This window comes from Acomys minous (assembly GCF_964271855.1).
Source record: "Acomys minous genome assembly, chromosome: 9".
Taxonomy (NCBI): Eukaryota; Metazoa; Chordata; class Mammalia; order Rodentia; family Muridae; genus Acomys; species Acomys minous.
Window position 1 is genome coordinate 18,629,833 of NC_140490.1, and position 15,792 is coordinate 18,645,624.

A 15,792-nucleotide genomic window follows, 5' to 3' on the forward strand; every position below is an offset into this window, starting at 1 on the left:
AAGGTGACGGGATCCACTCCCAGGGAGACTGCGGCTGGGGAGGTGGCTCAGCGATAAAGAACCTACACGGCTCCTGCAGAGGACTTGAGTGTCTGTCTCCTAGCAACCATGTCAGGGACAAGCACCTACACTCATGTGCCCATACTCCCACACAGACAATAGGAACACACACACACACACACACACACATTTTAAAAAAGAAATAAGCTATTATATTGTGAATGGCCACATGACAAAAACTTGATAGTCTGAGAGCCATCCAGAGCTGAATTTTTTTTTTTTTAATTAAAAGCACCTTTTGTCTAATAAGGAAGAGGGAGCCAAGGCCCTTGGGCTGGCAGAGGCAGCAAAATAAAGGCTCGCCTGGGAAGACAGGGCCAGGGTCGGGGGAGAGGGAGTCGGTTTACGGGGCTCAGGATTATTCAGTTCAAGGGCTCAGCCCTGGGGGGGGGGGTCTAGATGGAGAGTGGTTGCCTTGTGAGGGGTGGAGCTGGGATCCAGGCCCAGACCAGAGGCAACGTGGGTGGTAAGGACAAAAGCATTGAGCCCTAGATGTGGAGATGCCAGCTGTTTTACATGCAGCTTACGCCGTCTTCCTCATCCACACCAGGGTGACCAGGGGTCACTTGTCTCACAGAGCTTTTGCTTTCCCGAGGACCCCCAGACCCCAGAATATCAGGCGTGAAGCCCCGACATTGGTTATTTGTACCCACTGGGCCCTCTTCATACAGTCACACTGGGTGTCTATCCTACCCACCCCCAGTTCCCGGAGCCACTGCCTGCCTCCTCTGCTCTGGCCTCACGCTGCAGGTCACTGACCCTGCTCGGAAAACACTGGGCTGGCATATATAAGGAAAGCAGGCCAGGCCTGTGTGCTCAGCAATGGTGACTATGTGGTGGCCCTGCCTTGTCTTGGCTCTGCTCTCTGGCTTGGAGACCTCTGGTTTGCCGAGAAGCCCCATCCGGCTGCTTGGGGTGAGTCAAACTTCCTACCTGATATCTGGACTTTGAGGGTAGAAAAATGGACAGAAAACTCCAACCAAGTCTCCCGAGTAAGGGGACAAGAAGGCGGAGGACAGGACATTGTGATACGGGGCCAATGTTGGACTCTGGAGAACTGAACTCCAGATAGGACTTGATAAACTAGCCCACGGTGTAACCCAGAGTAGAGCTCTTCAAACTTCCAGGCCTCAGTTTCCCCACCTGCCAGAGGGGTGGTGAATTCTGAACTTCTCGTGGAGGTCTACAAAGACCTGCCTTAGGTACAAAGCAGGTGCAGAGGCCTCTACAGAATGTTAAGTTGAGCCCGAAGAGTGGGTGGGTGTTCTGGGAAGATGACTGAAGGGGCCAGGGGCCATAGAGAGCAAAATGAGAGGCCAAGTAAGTTGGGGTCATATGGAATACAAGACAGCTTAGGATCAGTTCTCCTGGGCTGGACAGATGGCTCAGTGGTTAAGAGCATTGTCTGCTCTTCTAAAGGACCTGAGTTCGATTCCCAGCACTCACATGTCAGCTCACAACTGTCTGTTACTCCAGTTCTAAGGAGTTACCAATGCACATAAAATAAAATTAAATAAATTATCAATGTGCAGGCCTGTTAAAAAAAAAAAGAATCAGTTCTCCTGGTTTCCTCCATGGGTGTCCCTGATGACACACTCCTTTCTCCAACTATTTACTGTCCCTCTCCAACACTGGCTTGGAGGGTCCTGTGTCTCTGGGACCTGGCCCAAGCCCAGAACCTACTCACAGGCCATTGGTGGCTTCATGCTGGCCCTGACCTCCCTGTTTATCTTTGTCTTTACAGAAACGGAGCCTCCCAGAAGGGGTAAGGACTTCCAGTAGGACACAGACTGGGTGGGGAGGGGCCAGAACGGAGGTTGTTCGTTTGCTGAACTTATGGATCGTAAAGGCAGCATCGCCAGAGCTGGAAAACAGCTCATGGCCCCATCCTGGCAGAACCCCGTTGGACACAAGACCCTCGGGAAACAGCATCACAGCCCTCCAGCTTTGTGAGGGCAGCGTAGGAAGCGCCTTCGTCTCACAGTACTGATCGAGTACAGGCTGGCGTTTGGCTGCAGGAGGGTGGGGAGGATGGAGAGGACAAGGAAGACGGAAGGGATGGGGAGGACGAGGAGCAGGTGGTGAAGCTCTCTGCTGCAAGGTACCTAGAACCTTAGCCCAGCCCCTCTTGGTCTACCTCCTCGATTGGAAAGAGGGTGTCTGGGGACACAGGAAGGAGGTGTCTGTTTGAATAAAAGTACCAAAGGACACAGGAGGGAAAGACAGTAAGGAACAGAGTGTGCTGGGGGAAGAGTGTAGGAAAAGCCACGACGGAGAAAGGCTTCTGGGCATCACTGGAGCTCGGTATCCGCAGAGAGGCAAGACCCTCCAAGGAAAACCCAGGGCCAGGGCAAGAAGGAGCCCCGGGAAGGCTTTACTGGAGAGAGGGGCTGGGTCAAAGCTGGCCTTTCACAAGATCTCACTGGCTGCAGCTGTGTGTACATTCCAGCATTAAGGAGGTGGGCACGAGCGCTGTGGTGGCAGCCAACTGGACATGGGACAAAGGACACTGTCCAGACCTGCAGTGTGGCTGACTGGGAGGACCAAGATGCACCAGGGCTTCAGAGCCCACAAGGGAGAGTCTGGGAAGGGCGGGTTTCCCAGGATGCGGTTTAGCTAATTACCCGGTGATCCTAGCTCACCTCTCTCACAGGTGGTCGACGGCATTGAGGTCTACAGTACCAAGATCAATTGCAAAGTGACCTCCCGCTTCGCTCACAATGTCGTCACTACAAGGGCTGTCAATCGTGCAGACACGGCCAAGGAGGTTTCCTTTGATGTGGAACTGCCCAAGACAGCCTTCATCACCAACTTCACCTTGTGGGTGCCACCATAGAGGCTCATGCTAGGCTCCCAGGAGGTAGGGGTGGGGCTCTGGGCCAGTGTGGCAGCCCCTTCCTCTAAACTCTTTGTCTTCAGGACCATCGATGGTGTCACCTACCCTGGGAACGTTAAGGAAAAGGAAGTTGCCCAGAAGCAATATGAAAAGGCTGTGTCCCAGGGCAAGACAGCTGGTTTGGTCAAGTAAGTGTGCATCTTGGGCCTTGAGAGAAGAAAGCAACTATGATAATTGTTCTACGAAACTGTATCCCCAGAATATTCCATTTTAAAGTGTCCGAGGTTTCGAACAGTTAGGGAGCTCTCTAACCTAAGACCTGAGACTCGAATCCAGGGCCGAGGAAGGACCGGTTCTTAAAGTCTTTGTGCTAAGTACTGTCTTGCGCCTCACCTCCCAGGGCCTCCGGAAGGAAACTGGAGAAATTCACAGTGTCTGTCAATGTGGCCGCAGGCAGCAAGGTCACCTTCGAGCTAACCTATGAAGAGCTGCTCAAGAGGCACAAGGGCAAGTACGAGATGTATCTTAAGGTCCAGCCCAAACAACTGATCAGACACTTTGAGGTAATCAGCTGTTCCTTCATGCCCTGCTTGGAACCACAGAGTGCCCTGGGGAGGGCAGTGGGGTCGGGATGGGAGAAGGAGGCGCGGACCTCAGAGCTGAGCCAAGGACACATTTCCAAGTCCCTGTGCTAGGTTAAGGAGGTTTGGAAGCAGCACAGCGGCTCTAGCTACAGTAGCTGGGAGCCAAGGGGAGGAGGCTTTAGTGCCGGGCCCTTGAGCGCTGTGCCACAAAGTGCTTCTGAAACACTTGCTACCTATATCAAGGCTAAAAGGAAAAGGAAATACTGTGGTTTTTGGAACTCAGGATCAATGGCAGACAGATGGTAGAAATGTTTTGTGCCACCCTACCTTTGAACAGTTTCCTATTACCCCTCACTATTGTCCTTGTGGGTCCCTGTATCACCACAGACCCACATCACTTCCCTTGGCTGCGTCCCAGACCTCTGTAATATCCCAGTATGATAAGTCCTTCATTTGTCCATTTCAGATTGATGCACAGATCTTCGAGCCACAGGGCATCAGCATGCTGGATGCTGAGGCTTCATTCATCACTAATGACCTCCTAGGAAGTGCCCTCACCAAGTCCTTCTCAGGGAAAAAGGTGGTATAGACACCTCTGGGGCTTGGGGTACAGGAGGCATTTGTAAAGCCCAGTTCCGTTCTGCCTTGGCAAATGGCAGGGATTGCAGATTAAGAAGCTAAGGCTAGTTTGGCTGACTCCACAGTAAGGGATGGAAGATTAAAGAGAATTGGTTTAATTTTCATTCTTGGTGCTGGGCAGTTGGTGCCAGTCACTGAACCCCCTAGCTATTCCAGCCCAGTGCCAGTGGGAAGAGGATGAGAAAACAGAGACATCAAATCTCAGCTCTCTAGGATCTCCAGAGAGACTCTCAAAGAGCCTACATTCGAGAGAGCTGCTGGCATCCGGGTGCTCTTAGCCTCCCTCACTCTAACTCTCCCTTCCCCACTCACATTCTTCCCCCTCCTTTGGGTACCAACTCCAATGTGCAAAACCACTCATCACAGAGTTCTCTCATACAGAGCAAAACTCCCATGCCCAAGTAACTCCTGACGCTGAGATAAAGAGTTGGGATGAGACAGCCAAAAGAGAAGGGAAAGGCTAAATGAAAATGGCAGCCATGCCCACCCAAGGCAGGTTCTGATCACCCAGGGTGGGGGCTATTCAGAAAGATGGGGCATAGGAGCAGCTTCATCCGGGAGAAACTGGCATTTGATTCATGCCCAGCCCTCATCTCTGTGCTATCAGAGGGTTCTTCCTGTCTGTCAGTGGGAAGCCTTCACCAAGCTCAAGGCTCTTCCCTTACCCCACCTCCCAGGGGCATGTGTCTTTCAAGCCCAGCTTAGACCAACAACGCTCATGCCCAACGTGTACAGACTCCCTCCTCAACGGGGACTTCACCATCGTCTATGACGTGAACAGAGAGTCTCCAGGCAATGTGCAGGTAAGGGTCGATGGCTGCACCAGGCTAGCTTGCTAATCCATCTTCATGATGGGGAGAGGCCCAGCATCCTGAGGGGCTGTAGCTGCATCTTTCTCCTTCATCCTCCATCGTCTGCACCATATTGCTTGCTCAGCACCTCCTGGAGAGTGGAAATGGGACACTTTTTTCCTCCAGTGACAAAACTTCTGACTTCCACTTGTAAGAAGAGGCATTGTTAAAGGGGCATTGGCCTCCACATCTCTTCCATTTTTGCAGGTAGTCAACGGCTATTTTGTGCACTTCTTTGCACCCCAAGGCCTTCCAGTGGTGCCCAAGAACATAGTCTTTGTGATTGATGTCAGCGGCTCCATGTATGGTCGGAAAATCCAGCAGGTTTGTCCCCCCCAACCTCCTCCCAGCACCCAGGGCAACATGGGGTGTAGAAGTGTGAGAAGGAAGAGTTATTTTTTTAAGTGGGAAAATTCTAGTATTTCTGTTGGAAAAGGAGGAATCAGACAGAATGTAAGAACACTCAAAGCCAGAGCTGGAGAGATGGCTCAGAAGTTAAGAGCATTGGCTGCTCTTCCAAAGGTCCTGAGTTCAATTCCCAGTAACCACATGGTGGCTTAGAAGGAAGAGTTATTTTTTTAAGTGGGAAAATTCTAGTATTTCTGTTGGAAAAGGAGGAATCAGACAGAATGTAAGAACACTCAAAGCCAGAGCTGGAGAGATGGCTCAGAAGTTAAGAGCATTGGCTGCTCTTCCAAAGGTCCTGAGTTCAATTCCCAGTAACCACATGGTGGCTTACAACCATCTATAATGAGATCTGGCGCCTTCTTCTGACATGCAGGTGTACATGCAGGCAAAGCACTGAATACATAGTAAATAAATCTTAAAAAAAAAACACTCAAAGTTTATGCCCACTTTCACAAGGAGTTGGGGCCTTGGGTGATGCTTACTCATAGGACAAAGATAGTGGGAGCTCCTCCATCAGCCTAGGCTGGGAAGTGACCTGGCTCACTTCTCTCTCGTGTCTTTACGGCCTGTTTGTCTTCTCCTTCTCCAGACCAGGGAAGCCCTTCTCAAAATCCTGGATGACATGAAAGAAGAGGACTATCTGAATTTCATTCTATTCAGCACTGATGTGACTGTCTGGAAAGATAAGCTGGTGCAAGCCACCCCCACAAACCTTGAGGAGGCCAGGACATTTGTGAGGAGCATCCAGGCGGAAAGCAGTAAGAGGGGCCGGGGCAGATGTGTATTCTACCGGTTCCTTTTTCTATACCAGCACCCAGTCTCTGTCATGCATCTCCCTCGGGATAGACCTCAGACTTAAAGACATCAGGGTGCCTTCTCTGTGGCCTAGGGAAAATGTCTCTCTCTAACCCATGATCAGGGTACAAGTCTCAGCATGATAAAGCCACAGGGAACCGTTCTTGATCCTATGGAAACCGTATGTGACATCTGAATCACTTCCTTCCCGCACCTGGTGGCTCCACCTGACAGCTTGCCGGATTGCTGTAATCACCACATGGAACCTCTTAGCATCCCTTTGATGCCTGTGTGATAGTCTAGGCTGCTCATCCACTTGTGTCAATGTTTACTGAGTGCTTCTATGTATAGGCTCACACCGTCCTTGGCACAAGAGCAAGGTCTACTGTTCTCCCTCACTTCCGCAGCCTTGTACTCTGGCACCCTAAGGACACCCCCGCCCCAATGGTTCTGTCTCTCTATTGGTATACAGTGACCAACATCAATGATGGGCTGATGAGGGGCATTGAAATGCTGAACAAGGCCCGGGAGGAGCACCAGGTCCCGGAGAGGAGCACCTCCATCATCATCATGTTGACAGATGGCGATGCCAATACAGGTGAGGGAGAGGGAGGCTTGAACCCAAGGCGAGTGGCTGCCTGCCTTTCTGACTCTGTAGCTGGCTCACTACAAGAGCCTGGACATCTTTCCCTGGGGTCCCCCAGCGTCTTGCGAGCCCCTCAAAGGAAGGTACATGCCTCTCCTCATCAAGGCTCCCTACCAGCGGTGCATGTAAAGAGTCAGATCTCCCCCGACAGAGCTAGGGCAGACTGTCCCCAGCATGAACAGCCCTTTTTACAGGTGAGAGCAGATCCGAAAAGATCCAGGAAAATGCCCGGAACGCCATCGGGGGCAAGTTCCCTTTGTATAACCTGGGTTTTGGCAACAATCTGAATTATAATTTCCTGGAGACGCTGGCCCTGGAGAATCATGGGCTTGCCCGGCGCATTTATGAAGACTCCGATGCCGACTTGCAGCTGCAGGTACGCTTCACCTCACACACTATTCCACCATGGGAGGGCTTCAGGTATTAGAGGGAGCTTCCTCTTTGCTGAGATCTACCTCTGAGCCGGGTGTGGTGGCGCACACCATAAGCTCAGCACTCTGGAGGCAGAGGAAGGTGGATCTCTGTGAGTTTGAGGCCAGCCTGGTCCAGGACAACCAAGGCTACACAGAGAAACCCTACCTCGGAAGAAAAAACAAAACAAACAATAAACAAAAAGAAATCTACCTCTGGCTGCATCTTGCTCTAATCTACATAAAACAGAGCTGCTTCCTCTGCAGGGTCGGCAGATCAATCCTAGGACATTTGGTTAGATGTGTATGTCTCATAAGCAATAAGTAATTTTTATGTAAATATGCCTAAATATTTCACAGGACAATGGTTTACTAAGTCTATCATAAGGGAGCATATGGCCACTGAAGAGGTGCCTTGAACAGCAGAAACACTCACTGTCTCACAGTCTTAGAGGCCACAAGTATGAAATCAAGGTGACAGGGGGTCGGTTCCTTTCCGAGGGCAAGGTCTGTATAGGCTTCCACTCTTGACTTGTCCTCTTCTTCCTGAGCCAGCCCATGCGTTCCTTTGTTGTACATCTGCATCCAATTTCCTATTTTTATAAGGACACAAGGCATATTGGATTAGGGCCCAACCTCATGACATCATCGGATTATCTTTGTAGAGAGTTTACTCCAAATAAGGTTGCACCCTGAGGATTGGGGCTTTGGGAATGCGGCACACAATCTGACCCGTGACAGACCTTTATATAATAAAATAATACTTACAAATATCAGATAGCCAAATGTAAGTGTGTGTTTCACTATTCAATCTGAGTCTAGGCCCTCCCCCCCCCCCCCCGTGACTGACAGCACCTCTACTTGCAGGGGACCCCAGGGCTTTCCTCCTCCCCTCTGACCCACATCCCTTTCTCTGGCTAATATTTATTTAAAGTTCTGCACCAAGAATTCTGTCCTTTCCTTCTAGTCTCTAGTTGTTAAGACTGGGCGGGGGTGGGGGTGGGGGCAGTGGTGGGGGTGGGGACAGGAAGGTCCCTCCTAAGCTTCAGGGCACAGCCAGGCACATTTAGAAATGAAAATCAAGGAAAAGGATCCATTCAGCCCTTGGGGATGAAATGCCACCTTGTAGCATCTGTGGGACCAACCTATCCTGGGGTTTTCCATGTCTACTCTGGCAGGGGGGCGCGGTCTGAGATGACTGGACCCCTGATATGACCTACAGGACTTCTACGAGGAGGTAGCTCACCCACTGCTGACAAATGTGGAGGTGGAATACCCCGAGAATGCCATCCTGGACCTCACCAGAAACAGTTACCCCCACTTCTATGACGGCTCTGAGATTGTCGTAGCAGGGCGCCTGGTGGACAGGGACATGAACAACTTTAAAGCAGACGTGAAGGGCCACGGGGTGAGTGGGAAGTGGTGCCTGGGGTGTGCTGGGAATGCAGGGCCAGCAGCGATGGACCCCAGACCCACACAGCTCCATCATCCAGCTCCATCATCCAGCTCCATCATCCAGCTCCATCATCCAGCTCCATCATCCAACTCTTCTCCCTCCCCAGGCCTTGAATGACCTGACCTTCACAGAGGAGGTAGACATGACGGAAATGGATGCGGCTCTGAAGGAGCAAAGCTACATCTTTGGGAACTACATTGAGAGGCTCTGGGCCTACCTCACTATTGAGCAGTTACTGGAGAAACGGTGAGTTGGTCTACCCTTGCCTTGGGGAACACCTAGCTGTGTGGCATCCACCATAGCTCTGAAGTGTTCCGATAGGGCCAGAGGAGTAAGACGGCCACACACCGAGGGAGGACATCCCCGGGAACATTCTCACTGTTCTCCCCTCTTCTTGGCCCACATTTTAAAACGTTTCCAGGTGGGCATGGTGACTCACACTTTTAATCCCAGCACTCAGGTGGTAGAGGCAGGTGGATCATTGCGAGTTCAAGGCTAGCCTGGTCTACACAGCAAGTCTAGGACAGCCAAGGCTACACAGAGAAACCCTGTCTCGAAAAACCCAAACAAAACAAAACAAAAATGTTTCCTTGCGTCCTACCCCTCTTGCTTGTCCATCTTAAGCAGGCAAGCACTGCCAAGGGCAGTGGCCTGAGTGCATCTAAGGGCAGGGGAGGCCTTAGCTCTTGCTCAGCCCATCAGCAGTGACACCAGCAGGAGGAGGTGGGGGGGGGGTGAGGGTAGAGTGGGGGGAGGGCAATGACAAAGCTCCTATAGGAAGAACAAAACTGTAAAGCCCCAGCAAATTTGGCACAGGCTAAATGCCTGTTGTACAGCGTTATCATAAGCAATTATAACAGTAGCCATTTCAAGTCCCTTGTATTGAAAGGTGGAGAAACAGACTCCTAGAGAGGAAATAGTTTTCTCATATGCCTCAGGGAGCTAGCTAGTGAACTGCTATTCCTCCCCACCCCCACCCCACTCCCCAGTGAGCTCCACTGAGTAGGACCAACAATGTGGTGGACCGTGGAGGGAGGGGAGGGATTCCTGAGGCATCCCTGGAGATTCTGGTCTGGCTGGGGAACTATGTGTGAAAGAAAGCAAGCTGCGTCCTGGGCTGACTCGCTGAGCTGTTCCTCCTCACAGCAAGAATGCCCGCGGGGAGGAGAAGGAGAACCTCACAGCCCAGGCCCTGGAGCTGTCCCTCAAGTACCACTTTGTAACTCCACTGACCTCCATGGTGGTGACCAAACCCGAGGACAATGAAGACCAGACAGCCATTGCTGACAAGCCTGGGGAAGGTGGGCATAGAGAGAAGGCCAGAATCTAGAAACCTCCCTCTAAGACCCTAGACCCTAGACTCCCAGCAGAGGGATTGGCTAGACTGGGGACACCGGACCTTTTGAAGAGGGTCAGGCTTGGAAGCGTCTGAGGGGGCTTGGCGGGAGTGAAGTGGCCAGCAGGAGCATGGGGTGTGGGCCAGTAGGAGTGTCTGTGTTCCTAAGCCAAAGGAGCGTGCCGCCTAGGGCCGCGCCAAGGAAGGGACTTCAGTATATCACCCTAAGGCTCAGTTAGACAAGAGGGGCTTCTAACCCCCCAATTTAGGCCTGGAATGAACTACCAGAGACCTGGGATCTGTGCAAAAAAGAGGCCCTGAGAGCTGGAAGCTGAGACCAAACATCTTCAAGACCCCAGATTATAATCACGGAGGGAGCCCCAAATGTGTATAACAACCTCATGGGGAGCCTGGCACTGGGGGACACAGTCCCTGTTTTCTAGGAGTTCTTGGTTCTAGGGGACACGCTTTGTGGACAAAGCTAGCTTTAAGCCAGGCCACGGACCACTTGCATTGGGTGCAATGGCCTTAGTCAGTTGTCTGTGTCTAATGCATCTTTCTTCTTCCTCCCTCACTGTGACCACATGATAGAAGGTAAGCTTCCAGTGATGGATGGAGGGAGTGAGGAGGGAGGGCAGAAGGAAGAGAGAGGGAGACAGACTGAAGAGAGCCTTCAGGCCCACCCCTCCAAGTCAGGAGTTTCCCATCCATTCGGTTGAAGATGGTCTCCCTATCTGAAGACACGCCAGTCAATGGCAGTGTCCTGTTACCTGCAAACATGAGCGATTCTGATATCTAGCACATTTACATGACCCCCCCCCCCCCGCAACCCTCATGTGAGTCTTTTACAATTCTCATTTTACGGTGAGAGCACGGGGCCCAGCGAGGACTCAGGCAGCGGCTGATCTGGAACACAGGCCTAGGTGCTTGGGCTCAGTGGCCATGCTGAAGGCCTCTGGGAACCAAGTGCTCTTACACTGGACCCCTCCAGCCCTCTAACGCCGGGCAAGACTCAGCCCCTGCCAAGCCGCCCACCCGAAAAGAACACAAGTACATTAGGGACACCGTTTCTCCTCAGGTGCTACCAACCACCAAGGAACAACGGACATGTGGCTCTCACCCTATTCCCATCTAAGGGCTGAAGAGTTCCCCGGGGGCTGCAACCCTTGCTCACAAGGGGGAGGCTCATGACTTGATAGATTTACATTTTAGTCACATCAGAATATGCCCCTAGCGTTAAAATCACACTCGCACTACCAACATAGCCATAAAGGGATTGCCTGGGCAAGCCTGCCAGTGTTAGTGCCCAGTGGGGGAACCAGTAGCCTTCAGGCTGACAGAAAGCACTACGATGGGAGGGGGAAGCCCTTGGCGGTTGTTCATGTCTGCCCTTTGGTGTTTTGCTAGCCTCCTCTGTGACCAGCTCTGTAGCCTACATGAGTGAGTAACTATTGCTTGCTGGGACTAGCCCTGCCACCTACCCCCCCCCCACACACACACACTAAGAGCCTTCCCTGCCCTGTCCCCTTCTATAATGTGTCCTGAATCAACCCCTGTCACAGGCCGATTGACCAGGTGTCCTGGGGAGGCTGAATTCTGGTGGAGGGGAAAGGATGAATGAAATCACCCAGGGAGTCAAAATGGGGGGAAGCGGAAGCCATATTATGAGTGGAGGTCTAGGTCTCCCCAGCACAGCTTGCTTAGTTCAATCGGTCTCCCTTTGCTCCGTAGCCAGTCACCAGCCTTCGTTATCTCCCTACTATTATGGTGAGTTCCTTGGCTCCTCCCTGGTCCAGGTTCAGGGTTATGGGTACCTCTCTCCTGCCCACTGGGCCAGGGGAGGCCTGTGGCCCTTGAAGCCAGCCCGTTCTCTGATGTGCCCGCAGTGGATGGAGACCCCCACTTCATCATCCAAGTCCCAGGAAAAAATGACACCATCTGCTTCAACATTGACGAGAAGCCTGGCACGGTGCTGCGCCTTGTCGAGGACCCGGTCACAGGTGGGGCTACAAGCTGGGGTTCTTTCTGTGAGGATCTGAGTGGCCAGGTGAGTTGATGGACCAGGCTCTCCTCCTCACTCTGCCTGGTAATTATCCATCCCCACACGCAGGACACTGCACAAGGGAGGAGGGAGCTAACCAAAGAGCCAGACCCACTAAGTGCCTGGTGCTATTAGAGAGAGGGAGAGATACGGGCAGCCTGATGCTGAGGGTGGAACCAGCCTTTATATGGGGAACAGTTTTCCCTCTCATAACACTCCTGACTCAGGAAGGAGGGAAGATCCACAGTGTCCCAGCATGCCCCAGACCTGAAGCTTCCAGCACAGGATCTGGCTCTGCCTCTGCTTCCCTCCAGGCCAGCAAGGGCTCAGAGGACCTCACTAGTCTCTCTTCTTGGCCCCGCCCCTCTGACAGGCATCACTGTGACTGGGCAGATCATTGGAGACAAGGGAAGCAACTCTTACTCCAGTACAGGGAAAACTTACTTTGGCAAACTGGGCATTATCAATGCTTGGATGGACTTCCGGATTGAGGTGACCACGGAGAAGATCATCCTAGGAATTGGGAACGAACTGAGCAAATTCAGCTGGCTCGACACGGTCACAGTCACGCAGACTGGGTAAGGTGGCCATACTTCCAAGCCTCAGCAGAGACTGATGGCACCAATTCAGTTTCCGCAGGATGGTGACCACAGGAGAGGGCACCAATTCTTGGGACCCCTGTCATAGGCAAACTTTGTAGCTGGACAGTGTGCAGGACTCACTTTGAGGGAAGCCATGACTGGACGGAAGCCAAGTACAGTGGTGCATGGAATCCAGCTGCTTGGGAGGCCTAAGGTCAAAGGATGACTTGAGGCCACACGTTTAAGACCAGCATTGGCAACATAACCTGACCTCATCTCTAAACTTTTTATTGTTATTAGTATTTTTTATTGTTATTATGTGTGTGTGTGTGTGTGTGTGTGTGTGTGTGTGTGTGTGTGTGTGTGTGTGTGTGAATGCTACCCACAACACACGTGGGTTAGTTAGAGGACAACTTTGTGCTTTCCTTCTACTTTGGCATGAGCCTTGGGGGCTCTGGGAGTTGAACTCAGGCCATGAGGCTTGCACAGGAAGCACCTTTAAACAATGAGCCACTTTATCGGCCCTCGCAAGAACCCATTCCTAAACAGAAAGGAGGGTTGAGTGTGATGGCAGAGACGGCTCTAATCCCAGCACTTGGGAGGCAGAACCAGGATGATACCACAAGTTCTAGGTCAGCATGGGTTTTGTGGCAAGCTCTGGCCCAGCATATGAACTCAGAGACCGTGGCGACATGTACAAGACCTGATGGGCTCAAGTCAGATGAGGTCCCAGCACTGACAAGGGAGTGGACCCAATGTCCTACCCCCTAACCAAGAAGCTGTTTGCAACGGATACCCAGTGACAAAAGGAGAACCCATTTTCTCCAATGGGGTGTCACTGGGCAGAACAACCACAGTCCAGGGCAGTGCCATGCCCAGGAGTAGCTAGCCAGTGCAAAGTAGACTCCATGTCTTGTTTTGGTGGATCTTTTGTTTTGTAGTCTCTTGGTTTGGCTTTTTTGTTTGCTTATTTTATTGGTCTTTTGCTTGTTTGTGTTTGTTTTGATTTTGTTTTCGTGTATTTATTACTTGTGCGTCTGTGGGAGGGAGAGGCGGGAGAGGAGATATAATTGGGCAGAGAGGATCTGGAAGGAGACGGGGGAGGGAAACAAGATAAAAGTGTATTGTATAAAAATACTTCTTACTTAAAATTTTAAAAAATTAATTTAAAAGCTAAGCAGGAAAGAAGGGAGGGAGGGAAGGTAGGAGGAAGGAAGGATTAAGTAGCAACACCGATGATTCCATTTGTAGATTCCCCAGCTGCATCGGCTAATTCCAAACCTGCTTAGCTTCTCCTGTTTCAGAGTCCCTGGGGTGTAGTGAGCAGCGGTTCCTCTATCCCCGCTGCGGCTCAAAGAGGGTGCAACCTGCGCCCAGGATCACACGGAGCCTGAGCTGAACCCAGGCCTCTGCGTTCCTAGGCCTCATTCCTGCCCCAAGAGGTCCCCTGTGTGGAGGGCACAGATGACATGATGGTAGATTGGTGGTAGCCTTATCCCAACACTGAGGTAGTGTCTGGGATCTATGTGCCTGGAAGGCCTTGCTGAAAGCCCTTGATTCAGACGGGTAAGGCCAAGGCCACTAAACGCCCTCCTCTTCTCTCCTAGGCTGTCTGTAACAATCAACAGGAAAAAGAATATGGTGGTCTCCTTTGGAGATGGGGTTAGCTTTGTGGTCATCCTACACCAGGTTTGGAAGAAACATCCGGTTCACCAGGACTTCCTAGGATTCTACGTGGTGGACAGTCATCGGATGTCAGCACAGACCCATGGGCTTCTGGGTATGCCATGCTCAGACTAGACTATAGGCTGCATAGTTACATGGAAGCACCAGAAATAGATGTACAGAGCTACAAGCTACTTAGCCTGTACTTGTACCTGTACCTGGTTCACAACATGCCAATTAGTCTTTGCATCAACCCTGAGAATCCAGTGGCCGTGGTGCCCTTGCCCATACACGATGGCTCACTGTCAATGTTTTCTTTCCCAGGCCAATTCTTCCAACCCTTTGACTTTGAAGTGTTTGATATGCGCCCAGGCTCTGACCCCACAAAGCCAGATGCCACAATGGTAGTGAAGAGCCATCGGTTGACTGTCACAAGGTGAGGTGGCATCTCTGACACCCTCACACCACCCAGTACCAAGACAGGAGGAAAGAACCCTCTGTGCCATGGCACCTAGTTTGGTGGGCTCTTGTTTTCTCTGGGGTACTCTTATTTCTTCTTGAGGTCTTGGCCCTGTTAGACTCCTACTAATCAAGGCACAGCTCAAACCTAGCTCCCTAGAGAAAACAGTAATTTGACTTCATTCTTGACAAACGAACTCTAGGCTCTTCAACTTCAAGCCAGGCACGGTGGCATATGCCTGTGTTCTCAGCCCTTAGAGGTGGAGGCAGGAAGACCAGGAGTTCAAGGTCCTTGGCTATATTGCAAGTTCAGGGCCAGCCTGGGATACCGGAGACCCTGCCTTAAACATTAAGATATCAAATAAAAATAAAAATCCCATTTCAGGGGCTAGGTGGAGGGGTGTAGCTCAGTGGCAGAGCTGGGACACGTGAGGTCCTGGATTTAATCCTAGCACTGCAAAACCACCAGAAAGAATCTCCCACATTCCACCAGCCGTAGGTGCAGTCCCACAGCCATGCTGGTTACCCTGCACATTATAGTACCTCTTTCTTTTCCTCCAGGGGCTCCCAGAAAGATTACAGGAAGGACACCAGTGTCGGCACCAAGGTCACGTGCTGGTTTGTCCATAACAATGGGGAAGGGCTAATTGATGGTGTCCATACCGACTATATCATCCCCAGCTTGTTCTGAGTAAACATGTCGGCTGCTGCTCAAGTAGAAGGCCTGGGTTGCCTGGAACAAGAGCACAGAACGGGGCTTGTGGGAAGGACCGGGACAATAAAGCCCAGCATGTAAACCAAGACAGCTGTTAAGTCTCTGAGTACCTTTGTGAGCTACTACTGAAGAAATGGGATAGCTTTAGGAAGACACAGGCATGGGACAGAGTTTGTCAGGGTGACACCTTGGGGAATCTATAACTGATGATGAGGCAAAGGGCTTCTGAGACGTCAGGAAGGGTGGAGCGGTGTTTAAAACCCAGGGATGTCTTACGTGGGGGTCATGGCTCAAGAGCGCCTTTTCTCAT

At 51.6% G+C, this 15,792-nt stretch overlaps 1 protein-coding gene across 1 annotated transcript; it reads left to right on the forward strand.

Moving 5' to 3' along the window:
• Window positions 1-833: 833 nt before the first annotated feature.
• On the forward strand, window positions 834-15,568 carry ITIH3 (inter-alpha-trypsin inhibitor heavy chain 3). The gene is made up of 20 exons (XM_084794825.1): window positions 834-975; window positions 1,805-1,825; window positions 2,714-2,880; window positions 2,980-3,084; window positions 3,297-3,459; window positions 3,947-4,060; window positions 4,797-4,922; window positions 5,178-5,294; window positions 5,968-6,136; window positions 6,646-6,771; window positions 7,014-7,195; window positions 8,452-8,637; window positions 8,792-8,931; window positions 9,832-9,986; window positions 11,753-11,788; window positions 11,908-12,021; window positions 12,436-12,640; window positions 14,251-14,423; window positions 14,633-14,744; window positions 15,329-15,568. The coding sequence occupies exons 1-20, from the start codon at window positions 883-885 to the stop codon at window positions 15,456-15,458; spliced, it is 2,634 nt and encodes an 877-aa protein (XP_084650951.1). The 5' UTR covers window positions 834-882; the 3' UTR covers window positions 15,459-15,568.
• The last annotated feature ends 224 nt before the right edge of the window (window positions 15,569-15,792 follow it).